Raw genomic sequence first — 23,264 nt, 5'->3', positions numbered from 1 at the left:
CTACTTTTGGGCCAGGTTTGGTGAAAGCTAATGAGCCCGATTTCCTTTTCAGGATTGCAAATGCCACACCAATCCCTGGAGACTTGCTCCGTGAGAACACAGACGAGGTGTTTAATGATGAACAGCTCAGCGATGGGGAGAATGGAATACCTGTTATGGTTTCACCTGAAAGGCTTCCTGGATCACCCAGTCATCGCCCTCAGGAGAGGGACGTTTGGGAAGAAATGGATAATAACAGGAATAAGATTAAAATGGGACTGTGCAAGGTATTTCTGATATAACGTATGGTTTGGATGTTGCGAGTTGCTGAAATGTAGCTTGTGTCTCAGAAAATAAAGCATTTACAAGATAATTCCGTTATTTAAACATTAAATTATTACCTTATTAATATTTTGTCAGGTTTAAAGGCAAGTGAGCACCAGGAAAATGTTTTTAACCTTCTTAGCGGTATGATTCTTTCCAGATTCAGTTTCTAAAAGTGGTGGTATCAAAAAAAATCGTACCGCTAAGCCAGAGACACCCCACTTTCCCCATTTAGGAAGCCAGAGTGTACACCCCTAGCCAGAGAGTGACCCTCATACTGGGAGCTAAAGTACGCCCCCTCCTTATGGGTAGCCACAAAGTGCTTCCTCCCCCACTATAGATAGCCATAGACGTAACCAAAGTATTTTTATAGATCTAATAAAGTACACAGAAGGAATAGATGTGCCTGGCACTCAGTGATGGGGGTGGAATTAGGTCCCTGCACCTTTAAATGGTAACTCCGTCCGTTATGATTCCCTGCTCAGTGGCATGTGTGGAGGCGTGCATCAAGGCTAACATAGGCAATTGAAGATTTGTAGTACATATAAGACAGTCCGTGCACTGCGTCCTTCAATCACATTATTTATTTCAGGTTGTTACCAGCAGGTATATGCATCATGGTATACAGGTTCACAGCATAAAAGAAGCGGAAGGATCTGACCTGTGTTCCGGACGGGTGCGGAGGTGTGACCAGGGGGTGAGAGGACGGCACAACAGCCGTTTCGCGCCGGTATGGCGCTTGCTCGCGTGCGTGTGTCCTTGGGCCCAAGGACACGCACGCGAGCAAGCGCCATACCGGCGCGAAACGGCTGTTGTGCCGTCCTCTCACCCCCTGGTCACACCTCCGCACACTCGTCCGGAACACAGGTCAGATCCTTCCGCTTCTTTTATGCTGTGAACCTGTATACCATGATGCATATACCTGCTGGTAACAACCTGAAATAAATAATGTGATTGAAGGACGCAGTGCACGGACTGTCTTATATGTACTACAAATTTTTATAGATCTATCTGGCAGTACTCCCGCCCCCCCTCACTCCCACCAGTTTAGGTATCCACAAAGTATACATAGAGCCCCCTCTGGTGTACGTAGCCAGATTGCTCCCCCCCCCCCGGTATAGGTAGTTAGGAAGGCCCCCCCCCCCTTTTAAGTATAGTGCGTAAGGGTAAGTGATCCTTACAGCTCTGCAGTGCACTCTGCACCAGCCCTCCTAGCGATATCCACTAGTGTAGCTCAGGATTACCGCTAATTGCTGTTACAAGTAATGCTGAATACACACCATGCGTTTCCGCGTCGAATGCGTCCGTCGATACGCGTCAATTCGATTATTTCCGAGCATTTCCGAAAGCATTTCGATGATTTTTAGGTCGATTGCCATGTAAAGTATGGCAAATCGACCTAATGATCCATCGAAGCTTGAATCGGACATGTCGGAAATAATCGAATCGATGCGTATCGACGGACGCATCGAACACTGAAACGCATGGTGTGTATCCAGCATAACCCCGAGTTAGACTTGGGGATACCACCAAGGAGATTAAGGTAATGGTTACAGAAGTTTTGGATTTTCGAACTAGCATATCCTTGTCTGTCAGTCAAACAATTGAGTAAATCTGATTACCTCCTTTAGAAGCAGTTAACCACATGGTAGATTTTAATTTGTGATGATTTCAGGTGGTAATATAGTATGTGTATAAATGTCCCCCCTACGTCATCCTGCCTTTCAGCAATCACCTTATTATTTTCATTAGTTATGTGATCTGTGGCTGAATGTTACTGTATTACCTGTAGCAAACTGTAGTGCACAGGTGTCGAACTCCAGTCGTCGAGGGCCATATCCAATGCCAGTATTTAGGATGGGCTGAGAAATGGGTCCTAATTCATGAACCACACCTTTCCTGATTGAGCTCTATCAATTAACTTGAGATGTGCCAAAATGTGTGAGGATCTCGGACCTTGTGGACTGGAGTTGGCTATCCCTGCCAATTACACATAAATAGGATTTTTTTAGGCACTCCATAGTCCACAGAGAGTGCACATTCCAGTAGTTGTTAAAAGTTGCAGCTTGAAAATGGACCAATCAAATCCAGTAGAGGTAGCCTTTGATTGGTCAGTTTTCAAACTGCATACATTTACATGCAACATTTGCATAATTCTGTGTTAACTTTTCATCTCCTTGACTGTCCCTAGTCACAAGATAGTCAAATGCTGTTTTATTGGTTCATACCATCTCACAGCATGTACTTGACTGAACTCTCAAAGCTGCTAAAGCAGTTGTACATTACCTGTTCAATGGGTCCTCTTCTCCTATAAAGTTATAATTACCTGCCAGGTCGTCTTCTTGTGAATCAGTCCCGGAGCTTCATGTCGCCGACTTCCGGCGAATAGCTGAGAACCCATTGAATAGGTAATACACTGGAGGTATACTTTTAATAAACTTTCAGGAGCCCTGCTATGTACTGATAAGACTAAGGGACGGGTAGAAAACGTTTGACTTTTGTCATTTAATGTTACACCATTTAAAAAAAAACACAGTTTAGGTTTGGTGGATAATTTATGTTCTCTAGTATTATCAGTGATTCTCCAACCTTAATAAACTGTCCCTAATTTTAGCATATGAACACAGGGCAATTAAGAAGTATGAAGTTCTTTTCCTAGAACTTGTACCCAGCTGCTTTCTGTTTGAGGGATTTGGGCTATGGGTAAAAAAATGCTTTATGTCAGTATGTATGCAGTAATTTTGAGTGTGGAGTCGCACTTTGCTTCCATCAATCTCAGATGGTCAGGTGTGCAGATCCAATAGTCCCGGACACCATGGGACTCAAACTGTAGCAAATGAAGAGAAAGATCCGCACCAACTTAAGAAAAGCTTAGTCTATTTTATTGGAAAAAGACCTTTAATTCAATTCAATTCACTTTATTGTCATTGTGTAACACAACGAAATTACTTTTCATGACAACCCCACGGTGCATATAGGGAACATAGTGATAGTAACAAGGAAGAGAAGAAATTATACAAGTATGCCAGGTATTACAGATGTTTAAACAATTTGTACACAGTGTTAATTATTTCAGAGAGGATTCAGAGTTTATCAAGTTTATGGCGGATGGGAAAAAGCTGTCTTTCAGTCTGTTTGTGTGTGCGCGGGTTGATCTAAAACGTTTACCTGATGGAAGGAGCTCAAACAAGGCATTTCCAGGGTGAGTGTTGTCTTTGATAATGTTTTTGGCCCTTCTCAAGCTGCGAGTATTATACAAAAGTTCCAGTGATGGTAGTTCAGTGCCAATAATGGCTTCTGCTGTTTTAACAACTCGCTGCAGGGCTTTTCTAGTAGCCTTCGTGCAGCTGTTGTACCAGGCCGTCATGCAATTGGTCAGCACGCTTTCTATAGTGCATCTGTAGAAATTAACCAGCAGCTTCTGTGGGAGGTTAGCGCTCCTTAGTTTTCTCAGAAAGTAGAGGCGTTGTTGTGCTTTGCCAGTTAGAGCTAAAGCATCGTCAGCCCAGGACAGGTTCTCTGCGATGGTGACTCCCAAAAATTTGAAGCTGGGAACTCTCTCCACAGCCTCTGCATTGATCATTAGCGGTAGGTGAGTAGTCTTTTTGGTGGTCCTAAAGTCCAGAATAATTTCTTTGGTCTTCTTTGTATTTAATTACAGGTTGTTAATGTCGCACCATGCAGTCAGGTTCCTAACTTCTTCTCTGTATGCAGCTTCCTCATTGTCTGATATAAGCCCAATGACAGTCGTATCATCTGCAAACTTAACAATTACGTTTGAGGTATGGATAGGCTGGCAGTCATGGGTGAAAAGTGCATAGAGAAGAGGGCTTAATACACAGCCCTGTGGCACGCCAGTGCTCAGGGTAAGGGTGGAGGATGTCTGTTTTCCTAGTCTGACAGTTTGAGGGCGATTAGTAAGGAAGTCCAATAACCAAGTACATATGGAGGGAGCAAGACCTAGTGCATGGAGTTTGTTGGTCAGCTGGCTAGGTACAATGGTGTTAAATGCTGAGCTGTAGTCAACAAGAAGCATCCTAACCTAGGAGTTTGGCTTTTCCAGGTGTGAGAGGGCAGCATGGAGAGCTACACAGATGGCATCCTCAGTCGATCTATTTGTTCGGTAAGCAAACTGGTGGTGTTCTAGATTTGCTGGGATGGAGGCCTTGATGTGTGTGGCTACAAGTCGTTCAAAGCACTTGGCGATGACAGGGGTTAGAGCAACTGGTCGATAATCATTAAGACAGGTTATCCTAGGATTTTTTGGGACTGGCACAATGGTTGTAGATTTAAGGCATGATGAAACTACACCCAAGAACAGAGAGAGGTTGAATATTTGTGTAAAAACTTTTGCTAGTTGACCAGCACAGGCCTGGAGCACACGTCCTTGCACACCATCAGAACCTGCAGCTTTCCTGGTGTTGATATTTGTGAGTGCTTGCTGCACTTCATGTATGTGAAGGATTAATGGCTGTGAGTCTGTAGTGGGCCCAAAGTTGACTGGAGGCCGATTGTTGTCTTTTTCAAATCTAGCAAAGAAGTTGTTAAGTTCCTCTGCTAGGCTGGGGATGTTATTGTCCAGTGTATATTGAGTGCTATTCTTCTTTTTGTAATTTGTGAATAGTTGAATGCTTTGCCACATCCTCCTTGGGTTTGAGTCACTTTCAAAGCTTTCCTCAATCCTTTGTTTGTATTTAAGTTTTGCATTTCGTATGCCTTTTTTCAGACTTGCTCTGGCTGAAGAATATGCGTCTTTATCCTGTATTTTAAAAGCTTTGTTTCTATTCTTTAGAAGTCCCTTGAGTTCTTTTGTTATCCATGGTTTATGATTTGGGTAAACCGTAATTCTTTTGTTGACAGTGATGGTGTCTACACAGAAATTAACATATGACAATACAGAGGAAGTACTCGTCTCCAGGTCTGTTTCATGAAAGAAAATATCCCAATCCGTATTTTCAAAGCAATCTTGGAGCTGAGAGACGGCAGTCTCAGGCCAGACTTTAACAGACTTGCTAATTGGTTTAGCAGTGTTGATAATGGCTTTGTATGCGGGAATAAGAAACAAAGATAGATGGTCAGACTGTCCCAGTGGGGCCGTGGGGTGATCTTATAGGCACTTTTTATGTTTGTATAGACATGATCCAAGGTGTTTTCTCCTCTGGTTTTACAGTCCACATGCTGATAAAATCTGGGAAATACCTTCTTAAGATTTGCTTGGTTAAAATCTCCAGCAATGATGAAAATTGCATTAGGGTGTAAGTTCTGTTGCTTACTAATGACATCAAACAGTTGTTCATTTGCTGACTTAGTATTGGCATGGGGTGGAATGTACACTGCCATAATTATAATAACTGTATGTTCCCTGGGTAGGTAAAACGGTCGACATCTCAGCATTAGATATTCCACATCAGGTGAACAAGACTTGTTGATTATGGTTACGTTAGTGCACCAAGCATTATTGATATAAACACATAGTCCTCCACCTGTTTTCTTGCCAGAATCATGCATTGGATCAGCACGGTGAAGCGTGTGACCTGCAAGCTCAACTGCAGCGTCTGGTGTGGAGGGGTCCAGCCATGTCTCCGAAAAAATCAAAAGGCAACAGTCTCTCATAGTTTTATACGTGGAGATATCCAGTCGGAGCTCATCCATTTTATTTGCGAGGGATCTCACATTTGCAAGCAGTGCGCTAGGAAGAGGGGTTTTATGTGGAGTAGCTCTCAGTCTAGTTAGCAGTCCTGATCGCTTACCTCTCTTTTGTTTCCTCTTGCTTCGCTTTCTGCCCCATCTATTTCCGAGGATAGCAGTGGTTAACGAAAGTCCCGGTGATCTAAGAATCTCCTGCGGTATTGATTCCGTGTTAAAGTAATCTCCTGTGCTGCTTGATCCGATCTGTAGAAGCTCCTGGCGATTGTAGTGGATGCTTGCCTTTGCTTGTGAGGCGGTGAAGGTCAGTAGGAAGAAAATTAATAGAAGAGAGCACCAATGTGGGTAGCATGAAGCCGCTGCGTCTGTGCGCGCCGCCATCGTACTTGGTCTGGGCTGCAGATGATGGTTCTTGTGCTGCAGATGATAGTTTGTGCTGCAGATGATGCTGATCTCTAGAAGGGAGAGAGAGCATCATCTCATAAGGCAGGACAGTCCACTGTTTCGGGCTCCTGCCCATCTTCATGCTGCCTAGTTCTAGGCAGCATGAATATGGGCAGGAGCCCGAAACAGTGGACTGTCCTGCCTTAAAGGTCTTTTTCCAATAAAATAGACTAAGCTTTTCTGAAGGTGGTGCGGATCTTTCTCTTCATTTGCTTATGTCAGTATGTATGACATTGAAGCAGGTTTGCATGGTGGAGCTAGGAGAGATGGTCGATGAGATGCAAATAATTTTGACCAGTGCGCTTGGTCCAATACCAAGTTGCAAAGGATTTCCATTACGTTTGTTTGCAGCCTGGAATTATTGGTATTTCATTCACGATCTATACTGCAGAGGCATAGCACAGAAATGGCAATGCAGGGACATTATGAAAAACTGATGTGAAGTGAATTATGGGTTTGGGACTGTGATGGATTTATAATTCTCCTGCTATGAGTTGTAGTGAGACAAAAAAAGAAAATAAATTATTTTGCAGTTTCCTGTACAAATGTGTCCTGTGTTGGTTTTAGGCTGCAACTGAAGAAGAACATAGCAATGGCCAGGTTAATGGAGTGCATAATGCACCCAGCCTTGGCTCTCCCGTGCGTGTACGATCGGAAACCACACTCGACCGTGATGTCCCTCTTCTGCGCAAGCTTCGCACCATCCACAGCTTCGAACTGGAGAAGAGGATGACTTTGGAATCCAAGCCTGATGCTGACAAGTTCTTGGAGAACTGGTAGGAAAACTTCTGTGGTTCAGCTTTTAGTGACAGCTTTCAGCGTGAGTAGGCAGATCAAAACTGTAGACCAGCAGTGTTGGTCATGTCTAGGAGAACCCATGGAGAAGCATGTGATTTGCTTGATCAGCTGATAGATTTGCAGAGCCCTGATTTGCTGTGATCACATCCTGCTTAAACACATGATCATGACTAGCAAATCAGAGACTAGCATATCTATCACCTGACCAAACTGATTACATGCTTGTTCTCCTAGACCTGACCATTACCATAGACCAGCTGATCCAATGTCCAAGCCAGCAGGTAGGATTAGTAAACCAGGAAGCAGTTACTTCAGTGTGTTTGTCTAGAAGCTTTGACTTATATAAATACTGTATATATTATTGAATAGCTGAGGATTTTGTTGTAAGTCAGGGGTCAAACTTGTGAAAATTGGCAGCGATTTGTCACAATGTGAACTCGCATGTAATGCTTCTTATGGTACTATTGCAGATTTTTAGGAGCCATCTGCGATTCTCTAAAGCATTTAAAATAAGATGCAACCTGCACTACTCAACACATGCAATTCCTCTTTGAAATTTACGGCCTACTGCATAAAAGAAAAAACCTGCGTTCAACCTCAGACAAATGTGCACATCATGTGGGAAACTGGTTGTGAGCAATTGTCTGCGGGAACTCAGACACAAGTGTGATCCCACCCTAACAGTTACTTGATTTTGTTTGAATTGTCCATCAGGTGGTTTGGACAGTGCAAGTTTTGAACATTTTCTCTGGCCGGTTGGCAGACTGTCGTGTGTGAATGAGACTGTAGAGAAAAAGTTACTTGCACTACGTGGTCAGGGAATTATCCTGTCGTTAGATAATTTCCAGCATGTCCAATCTGCTTCCGATCGATAAAGGGATTGATTTTTGTGAAGTATGGATCTCAAAATTGATTTTATTTCTCGATCGGAAGTAGATTGGGCATGCTGGAAATTGACTTACTGCAAATTTCCCATTGATCTGATGGGAAATTTGCATGGTGTGTACCAGGTGTAATACTGTGATTCCATTACAGGATAATATACTTGTCCAGATTACCCTGAGAATATCTGTTCATCACTGATAGCACAGCAGATAATGTGGAACATTTTTGAAAATGTATTTAAATCCATTCAGTAGTACACAGTATAAACACCTTTGACAAGGGAGACCAGGGTTCGAATCCTGGCTAGGGTCAGTACCTATTCAGTAGGGGAGTTCAAGGCAAGACTCTGTAGCACTGCAGGGTGGCCTCTTGAGCGCATCCTAGTGGCTGCAGCTCTTGAGCGCTTTGAGTCTGACAGAAGAAAAGCACTAAACAAATTTTCAGATTATATCAAATTACTATTATTATTATTTAAAGTCTGTTAAAAGCAAGAGACCATTGTTCAGATTCAAATGTCAATAATTGATAAGATTAAGGGGATAGTTTTGGCCCATCTTGGAATTATTTAACATTTTCCAAACTCCATTTTTTTTATTACTATTTTGGGATTAAATAGCACAGCCTCCAATCTTTAATATAACAGGATTTTTATTTTGAGTTTAAATTCATACGTATCTCCATTGAAAAATCAGCTGTTAAAATGTATTTTTTTTTTGTCTCCCAAAAGTATTGAAAAAGGTCAAAAGGATGCACACTTGAGAGAAGGAGCAGTCGGGGATGGCTCTTCTCCTTCACCTTCTCAACCAAGAAAGACTATTATCGCCCCTGCTTCTGGTCATGCTGACCATGTCTGGCATTATGATGATGAGTATGTCCCGGAAGGGTCTAAACCTGGATCAGCCAGTTCACCAGAACACCTGGATGGTGTTGTTAGTAATGGGTATGTAGCTGTGAATTTAAGCTCCTGCCGGCAGGAGGTTGACTCTAAAGAGTGGGTCATTGTGGACAAAGAGCGTGATTTGAAGGATTATGGCTCCAATGGGAATCATGGTCAGAAAGTGACAGGAAGCCCATCAGAAGAAGAACCAGAGGTGCTTCAGGTGCTGGATGAATCTCCACAAGGTGGTCCTCCGAAACCAAACTCTTGGACGGACAGTAATGGCCATAAGAAACCTGACCCAAGGGTTGCACTTGACATCATAGTTTCTTCGGGCACAAATATAGACCGACTTGATCCCTTGTCAGGTGCTGCTGGCCAGCTGCTTCCAGCGACACCTACAAGTCCGATGGAAGCTCAGGCTGAAGGAGCAATCACTCCGGTAAGAAAATTCTGAAATTTACCTAAGCTAATATATTGAGTTCTTCCCAAAGCTATGATCCTGTCTGAATGGTTAGACTGAAATTCTGCAAAGAAGACAAGTGACTTTTTCAGGTCAGATTTTAGAGCTTCCTTTCCTATCTCATTGTAACTGAACACATTTGACAATGAGCCCTTTTATGAAACTATAATACTGTGTGCAAACCTCTAGAGGTCCGCCTAGTACAGCATCCTGATTTAAAGTCTTACCTGCAATATGTCAACCGCAAAGTATGATCAGTAGTTAAAATTTTCATTGTAGTGTTTTTAGCAGTTATGTCTGCATTATGCTCTACACTAAGCTTGCCCTGGCCCTTGAGATGGCTCTTTGTGGTCGTGGTAGGTTGAATGTTCTCTTTTCCTAAAAGTTCCTTTTTTCACTAGGTTATTCACCTTTCTTATTATACTGTACTACTTTTGATCAACCTTCCAATTCGATTATTTTACTGAATCAGAGGAAAATTGGTGCTACAACATGGCCACCTGATCGATTTTTGTGATTGATTGGTATTGCTGGTAAATTTGTGGTTGCAAGGGCGATGGTAACAGCGTTCTGCAATGCACTGATCGACGGACCCTTGGGCAGTCTCCCTAAGTGTATCCGTGTGCCACTCACACCCATGTGCAGTGTATAAAGCTCACCTCTGCCATTGCAACTATTTACTTCCTCTGGTGTTTGGTGTCATTGCAAGCACCTGTGCTACGTGACACTGGGCAGATATAGTGACATCACTACATGCGCCTGTGTCATATGGTACAGTGCGGTGACACCAGACAGGCCAAGAGTAGCACCTACAGAGAAGTGGACCTTTAACACTGAGCACGGGTGACACACATACACTTGAGATGTTGGCCCGGCAGGAATAGGTGGCGGTGCTAGGCCAAGTTCTGATATAATTTATGCTGAGATCTATCGGAAAATCTGTGTGCAGTGGCGAGTAGGCAAATCACACTCTGATCAGAGTAGATCAGAGATGGATTTATCTAATGGTTGATCTACCAATACATCGAGTGATGTATCAGCACCTTGTAAATACTGTAATATGTAGAAGGAGGCACTCCACAGGCTGGAAGTTGCATTCACGTTTAATAGCAATGTCAGCACACTAAATATTTTGGGCTCTGCCCTTCATCAGGTGATGAAGGGAGGAGCCTGAAACATGTAGTGTGCTGACATTGCTATTAAACGTGAGCGTGAGTTCCAGCCTGTGGAGAGTGCTCTTTTCACATATTACAGTATTCACATTGTGGAGCAGGGGTGGTAAACCTTCTAGCAAGAGTTCATCGGCACTGTATAAGCTCTCCGGACAAGTAAGGATTAAGCTAGAACAGGGGTTTACAACTCATTTGTGTTTAGAATGTATCAGCACCTTAAGGGCTGGTTCACACGGACGGCAGCCGGCGTTGGGGAGGCCGGGAAACCGTGTCGTCCTGTGACGTCTTGTTCGGAGGCGGCGGTACAGCAATCGTCGGGTTCCCATCACGATCTGCGTTTTTTGTCCCTGTAAGGGGACATGAAGCCGCAGCAGCTAGCTGACCTTGGACCATGCATGCGACTTCTAGGGCTGGCCAAAACGACGCGTTAAATCGGGGTCGGAAGGCCGCGTTTGCACAATCTATGGTAATCGCCGGTAACTGCGCGATGCTAAACTCTCCCATTCACTTGAACGCCGCCAAGCGTCCGTGTGACCCAGCCCTAACAGTCTTCAGCTTATATCTTTGTGATTATACAGCTTTATGGTTGCTATCTCTTGAAGAAACAAGATGCTTTCACTCTGATTAGCTGATTTCTGAAGACAAGTGGAAAGAAAACTGGAACTCAAGTGGCGCAGTTGTCCAAAATAACCAATCTCCCTGTTTCATTTACAAGTTGAGACCTGATTGAGCAAGTATAGTTGATATATTGCTACTTTGCAGAAAGCATGATATAGTTAACCATTAGGCTCCTTCCATACCTTAAATGGTCTGTTGCGGAGCGATTCTTCTGCAATTGCACTGCAACCTTTCGGAATGTTTGCACAGCTTATAGTGAGGTGTACAGTATAATGCCCCACTTACATGGTAAACACACACGTCATACTGTTCACCAACTGCATGCAGTGCGTTTCTGTGTTGGGATTCCTCTGCACCGTGCTTCGATCAATGTTATGACTTCATAAGGAGGCTGCATTTTTGTGTGATGCAACGGACCGCGGAAAGCGTGGAAGGACCCTTAGGGTTACCTGCTTGTCTCCTGGCATGTAAAAGAAAACAGTTGGGAGACTGACCTTGCCTTTTAGAATATTAATTATCATGGCATTTGGGTATATGCACTAAATTGTGTTAAGCAGAATAACTTGCGTTAAGTCTTGCTCAAGCTTACACCTCAATATGCGTTTTCTGTGTTTTACAAGTGTTACATTAATGTTATATTAAAAGCTTCTTCTAGGAAATGCACCCACAACGCTGCTTCCATGGCTTCCAGTAGGTCATGGCTTTCATGAACATTATTTATTTGTTTTTGTTTCCTTCCCCCTTCATGGCAAATTCACAGCTTGGTGCTTCCCTCATCCCGTTATCCTCTACCTCAAGAACTCCTAGCAGCCCCATCCGCTTCGCAAGCCCTATAACGTCCCACTTGAGTCGCCCAGAGTCTTCACCCAAGAGAGAGATTGGAATCCCCAAGAGTCAGTCAGCTGAGAGCTACTCTTCCTCCTCTCGTTCAGCCGGCCGCAGGAAGCTTCCTGTCACGCCCCATACTGGCACCAAGTACCCCTCTGTAATTCGAATATCAAAGTCCCAGGTGACTATGTCCATGTCATCACGTGTCTATCCATGTCAAAGTGGTTTGTGTCTTCACTATGAAGTGTTAAGTATGTGTGTCCCATAAATTTAAATATTGGAGCTCCACACAAAACAGGTGTATATTGTTTGTGGCAATTAAAGGTTGTCCCACGCAGCCATTTTGTTGCACTTAAGTAGACCTTTGCTTAACTAACTTCCATATGCCACTTTCTTTATTAACAAATGCTAGCAAACCACTGCTGTAAGAAGTTGACTACAAACTTGAGATTATTGCCACATGAACTGGCCATTAGTGGTCTGACTGGATAACAAACGCACGTCTGTACATTTGCCTGACTTTCTGTTCCCATCATTGTAGGGATTTAATTTACTCTGAGCAGTTTCTGCCTTATTCATCCGCAGCAGATCATATCCTATTCTTCTGCCTTCTCCCTTTTCCACACTGATCTTTGCAGGCACAACCTATGAGTATAGTCAGATTAGTAGTAATACATTCAACTACTATTTAAAGGAGATAAATGATGGAATAGATTTTGTATTAAACCTGAAGCCTCATAGACATGCTAGATAATCCATGGCTGATATGATTCTTTTGGGCCATCTCAGCTGAAGATCTAGCGTTTGGATAGCTTGCCCAATGGCGTTCTTTAGCAATTAGAGAGAATGATAGGTGGCATCAATGGAGACAAAGATGGCTAGTCTCTGTTGACAGGCTTATAATTATAGGTAGATTCAAGACATGGATAGATGGTGACATGCAAAATTAATACAAAGCAATTGATGGGCAGGTTTATGGGCAGTTTCCAAGTTAGCAGATAAGTAGTGATAAGCAGGTCCTCTTGCCCAACCCCCATACAGACTTGTGCTTTGACTAGTTTGTAGTGCATTGCTATGTTGCAGGAAAACGTAGTGAATGCTGTTTATTTCTCGCTTCCTACCTCTGCAGCACTAGGGCATCTTTTCTCCTCCGTGGCACCAGGATAGCCCTTTTACACCTTGAGCAGCACCAGTGCACCCCCTTTTCCTCTTTACCCCTTTAGAAGTACCAGCAGCACCGCGACGCCAACCACCCCCCACACTCACATTCTCTCCAGCATTCTACCTCTATGCCAAAGAATCATGGGCAGCACAGTGGAATAGTGGGCAGCACGGTGGCATAGTGGTTAGCGCTCTTGCCTTGCAACGCTGGGTTCCTGGTTCAAAACCCAGCCAGGTCAACATCTGCAAGGAGTTTGTATGTTCTCCCCGTGTCTGTGTGGGTTTCCTCCGGGTACTCGAATTTCCTCCCACATCCCAAAAACATACAGATAAGTTAACTGGCTTCCCCCTAAAATTTGCCTTAGACTACGATACATGCACTACATGATACATACATAGACATAGGACTATGGTAGGGATTAGATTGTGAGCCCCTCAAAGGGACAGTTAAGTGACAAGACAATACACTCTGTACAGCGCTGCGGAAGATGTCGGCGCTATATAAATTCTAAATAATAATAATAAAAAAATAGCCGTCATTTGGCTCCCCTTACTCCAAACTGCCCGGCACCGAGATGAGATGTATTTAGTGGTTGAGCCATGTTGGGGGAATAAGGGCATATTGGGTAATAGCCATGCTTTGCAGAGAGATGGGGAGACTGCTGTGGCTGTTGCTTACCCAGGTGATGCATGTAAAAAAGAAAGGTGACATAACACTGTCAGCCTAGCGTCTACGGTCACCTGAGCAGGGGGTGTCTGGGTAAAACCAAGGAAGTAATACATTTTACAGGCAAATTAATGTGCTCATACATCCTCCCCATCTCCTGTTATCCACAAATTTCTTTCCTTATGCCCACCATAAATAGTGGCTCTGGGTGAGCTGGACGGCAGTTAACATTTTCCTAACCTAGAAATGTCAAAAGTATCAGATCTACCTATAATACTTCACTTGTGTGATGACTACATTTGCGGCTTACTTCCTAGAAGGCTTACTTAGGCTGGGTGACCACTTGCGAACGCAATTCGCTTTAAATACACTGAGAGCGATTTTGCGACTTAAAAGTGGTGATTTATAGAAAAATGATTTGGGGCCTTGCTTTCCCCTATTAAATCGCTCCGAAAATGCTGCAGAACACGTAATTGCGATTTGGGCAAATCACGATCACCGGAGATTATAAAGTGCAGGAGAAAGTGCTCTAGTGGGCCACAGCCCTTAGACAGCGAGTCAAAGCGTGGCCCCTCAAAATAAAAACTATTGCTACGCAATCCATTTGCTAATTCTTCAGCTGCCGATCACGGTTTCCCTTTAAAGAAGAACTCCAGGACCTTCCTTAGCAAAGAGCACTGAATAATAACTTTGGAAGGATGAAGCATTGTTAAAATCTATGCATTGCAGATATTATCAGCTGCTGAGGTTTGTTATATTTGCTTTAATCAGCTATCTCAACTAGTTACTTGGAATTAATCTGATATTGTCAAGAGTCTCTTCATATGTCTAAACAATTTGCGCTTTGCACATATAAACTACAGTAAATATTCAAAAAAGAAACCAAAGTTTATGCCAAAAAGTGTATTAAATTACTTCATATACATGACACTACGATTTCCCATATTGCACAACCCTCATAATTGAACACTGTTATTGCAGCTGCCGTCACTAATATCCTCACCTGTTGTCTGACAACAGCCTGGTATATAATGTCCTTCACCTATTCCCTATGCAGTCACTTCAATTGGGGTATAGTAGTTACTGCAGTTTCATTGCATGAATAGGAAAGTTGTTTTGCTGGCCAGCTATAACTCACGTGTCCTTGGTGCATTAAAGTGGAATTTCCAAGCAACTCACGTCCATCTTCGCTCTCCATGTGCACCTGGGGGCAGTGGCAAGATTAACTTTTTCAGCGTTGCGGCGCTTCCCAGCAAACTTTAACTTTCAGACATGAGTGGTTACTTTTTACGGCCTTGAACCTCCTATGACTGCGCTGCTGTTGGTTATGACACGGCCCCTATTCGCACAACTTGCACGCGGGCCTCTCCATTGCACACCAGTTCTTTTTCCTGCAGGCGTCCCTGCTCGCTGCCGTCACCTGCGCTCCGCGATCTAGGCTCACTTGCCTAATGTCCTGAAGAAATCGCTATCTAAGCGATGAAACGCGACGACTAAGTTTGGTCCATCCAGGCTTCCGTCCAAGGCAACACGCAACGTGCAAGAAGGCGAGTGCAGCGTTCAGGACAAGCTTCCGGCGCAGGCAGTGAGTGGTGAGCCTAGTTGTGCGAATAGGGGCCATGTCATAACCAACAACAGCGCAGCCATAGGAGGTTCAAGGCCATCAAAAGTAACCACTCAAGTCTGAAAGTTAAGTTTGCCGGGAAGCGCCGCAACGCTGCAAAAGTTAATCTTGCCACTGCCCCCAGGTGCACATGGAGAGCGAAGATGGATGTGAGTGGCTTGGAAATTCGATTTCAATGCACCAAGGACACGTGAGTTATAGCTGGCCAGCAAAACAACTTTCCTATTCATGCAATGAAACTGCAGTAACTATTATACCACAATTGAAGTGACTGCATAGGGAATAGGTGAAGGACATTATATACCAGGCTGTTGTCAGACAACAGGTGAGGATATTAGTGAAGGCAGCTGCAATAACAGTGTTCAATTATGAGGGTTGTGCAATATGGGAAATTGTAGTGTCATGTATATGAAGTAATTTAATACACTTTTTGGCATAAACTTTGGTTTCTTCTTTTTTTAATATTTATTGTCAAGAGTCTGACAGCTCCAGTGACAATAGAATGGGCAGATATTGTTTTGATGCATAACTGCTGGAGACTGTTCAAACTCATAGCAGGATAGAGTCTGAGTACAGGAGCATAGCATGCAGTTTATCTTTCAAAGCTCCTTACAACTAGGGATGGCAACGCTCAGAACTAATGGAGAAGCATGTGATCAGTTTGATCAGCTGATAGATTTGTAAGGCTCTGATTTGCTGGTCATGATCATGTGCTAAACTAGGAAGTCCTCACTGCAAATCAGAACATTACAAATGTGTCAGCTGATTAAACTGATTACATGCTTCTCCATGAGTTCACCTAAGCATTGCCATCTCTAATTACAACCAGGAGTGTCCTAGCATTAATTAAAAAAAAAAAAAAAAAAAAGTAACTGCAGTATCTGATATATTCACTGAACCCATCATGGAGTTCTTCATTAAAAATGCCCTGTTGTGTTAGTTGATTAGAGCTTCAAACTGCATGTGTCACCGCATAACATCCTGCTTTTCCATCAGATGTGCTTTTTGCAGCTGATTCGTGTTCATGATACATGACTGCATAACTTTGCATTGTAGTCATAATGTAACGTGAGTTTGTTGTGTTAATATGGTTGCTTTTCAGATGTTATCATATTACTTTATTGTGGGTAACGTGTTCTACTCTGGGCATTTACAGTATTATAGCTATTTTTGTATGTTATAGTTGTAAGCTATTAAAGGGAAGGTCCAAGCAAAATAAAAAAATGAGTTTCACTTACCTGGGGCTTCTACCAGCCCCATGCAGCCATCCTGTGCCCTCGTAGTCACTCACTGCTGCTCCAGTCCCCCGCTGGCAGCTTGCCGACCTTGGAGGTCGTGGGCCGCATTGCAAAAATTTTTACGCATTCCCGCTAGTGCAGGAACATTAACACATACATTTTTACGCGTTACTTGTTCAATGCGTAAAAATGTACACATTGAACCAGTAACGCGTAAAATGTATGTGTTAATGTTCCTGCACTAGCGGGAATGCGTAAAAGTGTACGCAATGCGGCCCGCCGACCTCTGAGGTCGGCAAGCTGCCAGCGGGGGACTGGAGCAGCAGTGAGTGACTACGAGGGCACAGGATGGCTGCATGGGGCTGGTAGAAGCCCCAGGTAAGTGAAACTCATTTTTTTATTACGCTTGGACCTTCCCATTAAGTTAATAGAAAAATTGTGATTAGACCGATTGCTGTCTGATTAAACAACTCAAGTGAAAGGGCTTTGGTGGCTGCTATATTTTACTTTTTTTGTACTTTTACATAAGGACCACTATCATGAAAATTTGTAACATTTAAAATACGTGTATTGCAAGTACATTCCTTCCAAAGTAAAATGTACTATAAATTGCCTTTCTCATATGTTACTGTTGCTTACAGTGGGCAATGAAAAATCAGCCAAATCTAGTATATCTCCTTATAGAGCATTCTCTGTATTTATTTTATTCTTGACAACATCACTCCCTGGAAAGGATATATAAAAAGATGTCAGCCAGCCTTCTACTCGTTTGAAATCTATTTTGGCAGTTTGAGCAAATTTTAACAACCTATTGTAAGTGGCAGCAAAATGGGGAAAATAAAGGAATTTATAATGCATTTTATTTTGGAACAAAAGTACATATTATACATATGCATATAATGCATTTTACAATTTCTTTTAAAACAATACCAGTTGCATGGCAGTCCTGCTAATCTCTCATGCATCACACCTGAAACAAGCATGCAGAAAATCCGGTCTGACTTCAGTCAAAAATGATTTACTTCACTTTGTTGTGACGCGTCTCGCAGGCATAACCCGCTTCTGCGGGCAATAGAGGAGTAACTGAGTTCTCTCTGTGTGTGGGCACCTCTAATCTGCATGCTTGTTCAGGGTCTATGGCTAAAAAATATTAGAGACCGAGGCTCAGCGGGATGACCAAGCAACTGGTATTGTTGAAAAGGAAGTATACAGCGGGATGCGAAAGTTTGGGCAACCTTGTTAATTGTCATGATTTTCCTATAGAAATCGTTGGTTGTTACGATAAAAAAATGTCAGTTAAATATATCGTATAGGAGACACACAGTGATATTTGAGAAGTGAAATGAAATTTGTTGGATTTACAGAGAGCGTGCAATAATCGTTTAAACAAAATTAGGCAGATGCATAAATTTGGGCACCACAAAAAAGAAATGAAATCAATAATTAGTAGATCCTCCTCTTGCAGAAATTACAGCCTCTAAACGCTTCCTGTAGGTTACAGTGAGAGTCTGGATTCTGGTCAAAGGTATTTTGGAGCATTCCTCTTTACTAAACATCTCTAGTTTATTCAGGTTTGATTGCTTCCGAGCATGGACTGCACTCTTTAACTCACACCACAGATTTTCAATTATATGCAGGTCTGGGGACTGAGATGGCCATTCCAGAACGTTGTACTTGTTCCTCTGCATGAATGCCTTAGTGGATTTTGAGCAGTGTTTAGGGTCGTTGTCTTGTTGAAAGATCCAGCTCTGGCGCAGCTTCAGATTTGTCACTGATTACTGGATATTGGTCTCCAGAATCTGCTGATACTGAGTGGAATCTATGCGTCCCTCAACTTTGACAAGATTCCTAGTCCCTGCACTGGCCACACAGCCCCACAGCATGATGGAACCACCACCATATTTTCCTGTAGGTAGCAGGTGTTTTTCTTGGAATGCTGTGTTATTTTTCCTCCATGCAAAACTCCCCTTGTTATGCCCACATAACTCAATTTAATTTTATCAGTCCACAGCACCTTATTCCAAAATGAAGCTGGCTTGTCCAAATGTGCTTTAGCATACCTCAAGCGGCTCTGTTTGTGCTGTGGGCTTCCTTGTGTAAAGTGCGCCAAATGGTTTAATGATGCACAGTGATTCCATCTGCAGCAAGATGATGTTGTAGGTCTTTGGTGCTGGTCTGTTCTGGACTCTGACTGTTCTCACCATTCATCGCTTCTGTTTATCCGAGATTTTTCTTGGTCTGCCACTTCAAGCCTTAACCTGAACTGAACCTGTGGTCTTCCATTTCCTCAATATGTTTCTTAACTGTGGAAACAGATAGCTGAAATCTCTGAGATAGCTTTCTGTATCCTTCCCCTAAACCATGATGCTGAACAATCTTTGTCTTCAGGTCATTTGAAAGTTGTTTTGAGACCCCCATGTTGCTACTCTTCAGAGAAAATTAAGAGGGAAACTTACAATTGACCTCCTTCAATACTCTTTCTCATAATTGGATTCACCTGTGTCAGGGGTCACTGAGCTTACCAAGCCAATTTGAGTTCCAATAATTTGTACTAAAGGTTTTGAAATCAATAATATGACAACAGTGCCCACATTTATGCACCTGTCTAATTTTATTTAAACAATTATTGTGCACTTTCTGTAAATCCAATAAACTTTATTTCACTTCTCAAATATCACTGTGTGTGTCTCTTATATGATATATTTAACTGACATTTTGTATCGTAACAACCAACGATTTATACAAGAAAATCACGGCAATTAACAAGGTTGCCCAAACTTTTGCATCCCACTGTATATGGCAGCCTTCATATCAATGTCACTTCAGTTGTCCTTTAAACACATCTCACCAGTCTTCTATAGTGATAGATAGCAGCTCCCATGTTGTTTAGTCATGGCTATGCTTCATGATGGATTTTGACTGGATAATGCAGTGTAGATTTGCAAAAAATGTGCCATGAATGCAAAGTTTCCATTAACCAGAAAACGGAAAGGTACACTTGCGAATCAGAATATCAAACTACTACTCAAATAACTAGCAGCTGATAAATTTACACAGCTGTTGTTCAGTTGATCAGCAGTTATTGATTCTGATTAGTCCCCACACATGTCCATTTCCTGATCTATGAAAACTGTGTACAGGGTGAATATTTCTGTAAACTCTGGCAGCTCGATGGAAAATTGGGATTGGATTTTGTCATTAGTAATTGAACAGAAATCCGTAAGTAATAATCAATTTTACAAATAGGGGAGAATAACATAGTATGTTGAAAAATCCTTTATTTAAAAATGGAGAAATGAGAGAGTTTGATATGTTTGTGAATATGTGTTCATTGGCTTCCTGTATGAATTCTGATATTTTAATTCTGTATGTATAGATGACCATTCCTCGGCCTTCAGTGACATCTACACAGTCTGCTTCAGAAAGTTTCCCTTGTGGACCAAATTTAGAAAAACGAGATCGGGATACCCATGTTCTAGAGATGTTATCGCCACAGGAAAACCTGCTAGGATACTGTGCATCTGAAGAACCTGTTGCCACTCCGGCAACCAAAATAAATCTAGCATTAGATTTAGACAAATCAGGCCAGGAAAAAGTATGTGTCAAATCTCTAGACTCAAGCCATAAAGACTCGGTAAATAAATGTGATCAAGTGATGAGCGAGAAGAAAAGTGTAGAGACTCCAGTACAGTCTCCATCTAATTCTCTGCTTGGTTTCCTTGAAAGTAAAAGGGAACAAATCAAAAGCTTCCTTTCACATGGGCTTTCCCCTGAGCAGTGCAAATTATCGGAAGATGTGGTATCTGATGTTAATCAACCTGATGAGACTAGGACTTTCTGCTCTGTGCCAAACGAACACACAGATCCTCAAGCTGTGAAATCAGAAAATGTTCCAGATCAACAAAATCTTGATTGTCTGGCTGCCGGGAACTCCCTGAAAAAAGTTCAGCAAAATGGTTATCATGAAGAGAATATTGTTGTTGCTAATGGCTTCCTTGATCATATGACTAGTGTTTCTGTGTTACTTGAACAAACCGATAAAGATCAAAAGGATCTAAAGAAAGGAGATCGACGTGACCTAAGTGATGGCTCTCCTCAGTTTAGAAAGGACCATACAAAGTCGTCCATTCCCACCAGACACAGCCGAATTCCTGTACTGGCCCAGGAGGTTGACTCTGCCTCAGAATCCTCTTCTCCAATCTCTGCTAAGGAGAAGCTTCTGCTGAAGAAAGCTCATCAGACAGATCTTGCCCGAATCTTAATGGAAAAACGACAGAAGTCATTACTTGGTGACTTCTCAAGTGCCTCTGACAAGTCTCTAGAGGAGAAGACGTCACCACCAGCTGTAGGTTTATCTGATAAAGAGGTGTTCTTTATTCCTAGAACAGTTTCAGATTCTAATGTCAGGCAGTCTGATGATGGTAGCATAGCATCTCATAGCCCTCAGTCAAGAAGAAGTAAGATCCCTCGCCCTGTGTCCTGGACCAGTAATGATCAGATCAGCAGTGCTCCTCCAACTCCATTTCTTCCCAGACCACCACCTGGAAAACCACCCACACGGCCTGGAGTGGAGGGAAGGTAAGGGCTACATAATACTGTAATACTGTACTTGTATGTTTAAATGAAAGATTTAAGGGAACCCTGAACTGAGATGATAAATAAAAGATGCCTATATAGAGGGAAGGCTCTCGATCCCATAGAGCCTTCTCTATCCTCTCTGCATTTCCTTGTTTAATTGCTGTCCCCTGTTCAAATTCTGGGCCTTCGGGAGTCTTCAGAACCCGTGTCCCCGAGTACTTCCGAGGAGTCCCAAAGGCGTATTCGGACATTCTAGTTGGATTACTTTACCAGGGGGACGGCGGTGGAATGAGGGGATACAAAGTGGACCAGGAATGCTCTATGGGATTTAGAGCCTTACCTCTTCATAGGTACTGAGAAGTGAGGCTTCTTTTTGGCTAAGGCTATGTTCATAGTGGGTGTTGCAAAGTAACAGACGCATTGTAATGTGGAAAGAAGCTCAGCAATGTTAAACCTATGTGACGTTCACAGTGCATCTGTTACAGCGTGATCTAAATGCAGTATCCCAACATGCTGCATGTAGGGTGATACCGTATATTGCGAGTGCCAACAGTGAAACAAACCTTTCATTGACTGTATGTGACGCAACAAGTGCATAATAGGTGGTGCCACTTTTTCTGTTCCATTGCATTCTTGGTTTTACAGGAAACACAACACAAATCCCACTGTAAACGTACCCCAAAAAGAACATACCATTATAAAATCTTTTTGCAGCATGCATTTGATAATGTTGCATACCTAAGAGGCAAGAAGACAAGCATTGCAGTAATTGTGGTTTCCCATATCACTATCTCAGGTTTTATGTACACAGTATAAGGGCTTCAGAAAGTATGCTGGAAGAAATACATTCATTTACTGCCTTTATCTATTTACTACAGTAAACAGTAATTCATAACTTTTTAAAGTAATTAACTAAATTTATTAGTGGGTCAAGGCACCCAATAGTCATATCTTTTTGTCATGGTTTTTAATTCGTCCAGAGCAGAGGTGTCAAATTTTAATGCAAAGTAGGACGAAATTAGAACACTGGGTTCAAGTCATGGGCCAACTTCAACGTCTAGTGGCCACTTCCCTCCCTTATAAAGTTCCCTGTTGGCTAATGCCTTCTCCCTTCCCTATACAGTTCCCTGGTGTCTATTGACTCATCCCACCTCATACAGTTCCTTGGTGTTTACTGGTCCTCCCTCCCCTATATAGAGCCATTGTTTCTAGTAGCCTTGGTCTCCCCTATACATTTCCCTAGTGTCTAATGGCCCCACTCTCTCCCCTACACAGTTCCTTGGTGGCTAGTGGCCCCCCTTCACAACCCTATACAGTTCCTTAGTGTCTATTGCTTTTTCTCTCCCTGCCCATATGGCTTCCAAGGCGATTTAGGGCTTTACCTCCATTATTGATTCCATGGTGGTCTAGAATGGGGAAACTACTTCCGGGCCAAATTTGATGGCTCTGCGGGACAGATTTGGCCAACGGGCCAGAATTTGACATGTATGGTCCAGGGTCTGTCTCTAACCGTAGTTTGACTTTATTTGCACGTTACAATCTTTATGCTGTTTGTGTGATTGTGGTCTTTTCTGTCTTGTATTTTGGCCTTTTCCTACTACCTTAAAACCATTCATTAGGTTATCCAGTTTCTAGTTCCACACTATATGGGTATTAAGTGAAACAATATCTTCTCGTGGGTTTCTAAATCATGGGATGCCTGATAAGTTAAGGTCTATTAGAAAGCAGCTGGCCTCCTTTGACATCTTCACAAAGGCCAGTAGAAATAGACTAAATGTCAGTAGAAGAGATGCCAGAAATATCATGTAATGGATGTAAAATGCTTTGCTTCCCAAACAGAATGATACTACTTATTTGCTATCTTAAAGTGTACCAGAGACGGCTGAAACATACGATTTGATACTTACCCAGGGCTTCCTGCAGCCCCATAAGCACGCCTGAGTCCCTCGCCGTCCTCCATTC

At 42.7% G+C, this 23,264-nt stretch overlaps 1 protein-coding gene across 5 annotated transcripts in view; it reads left to right on the top strand.

Annotated features, from left to right (window-relative positions):
* Positions 1–23,264, top strand: part of TTBK2 (tau tubulin kinase 2) — a 214,666-nt gene that overhangs the window by 178,417 nt on the left and 12,985 nt on the right. For 4 of the 5 annotated variants that reach the window (XM_068254140.1, XM_068254141.1, XM_068254142.1 and 1 more), the window contains 5 exons: positions 53–266; positions 6,961–7,169; positions 8,804–9,395; positions 11,967–12,215; positions 20,101–21,302. In XM_068254140.1, the coding sequence (XP_068110241.1) occupies positions 53–266; positions 6,961–7,169; positions 8,804–9,395; positions 11,967–12,215; positions 20,101–21,302 (2,466 nt within the window). The remainder of the gene's footprint in view (positions 1–52; positions 267–6,960; positions 7,170–8,803; positions 9,396–11,966; positions 12,216–20,100; positions 21,303–23,264) is intronic. The other variant, XM_068254143.1, reaches the window with a different exon arrangement.

The sequence above is a fragment of the Hyperolius riggenbachi genome, chromosome 9 (genome assembly GCF_040937935.1).
Source record: "Hyperolius riggenbachi isolate aHypRig1 chromosome 9, aHypRig1.pri, whole genome shotgun sequence".
NCBI lineage: Eukaryota > Metazoa > Chordata > Amphibia > Anura > Hyperoliidae > Hyperolius > Hyperolius riggenbachi.
This window is presented reverse-complemented; position numbering and strand designations above follow the sequence as displayed.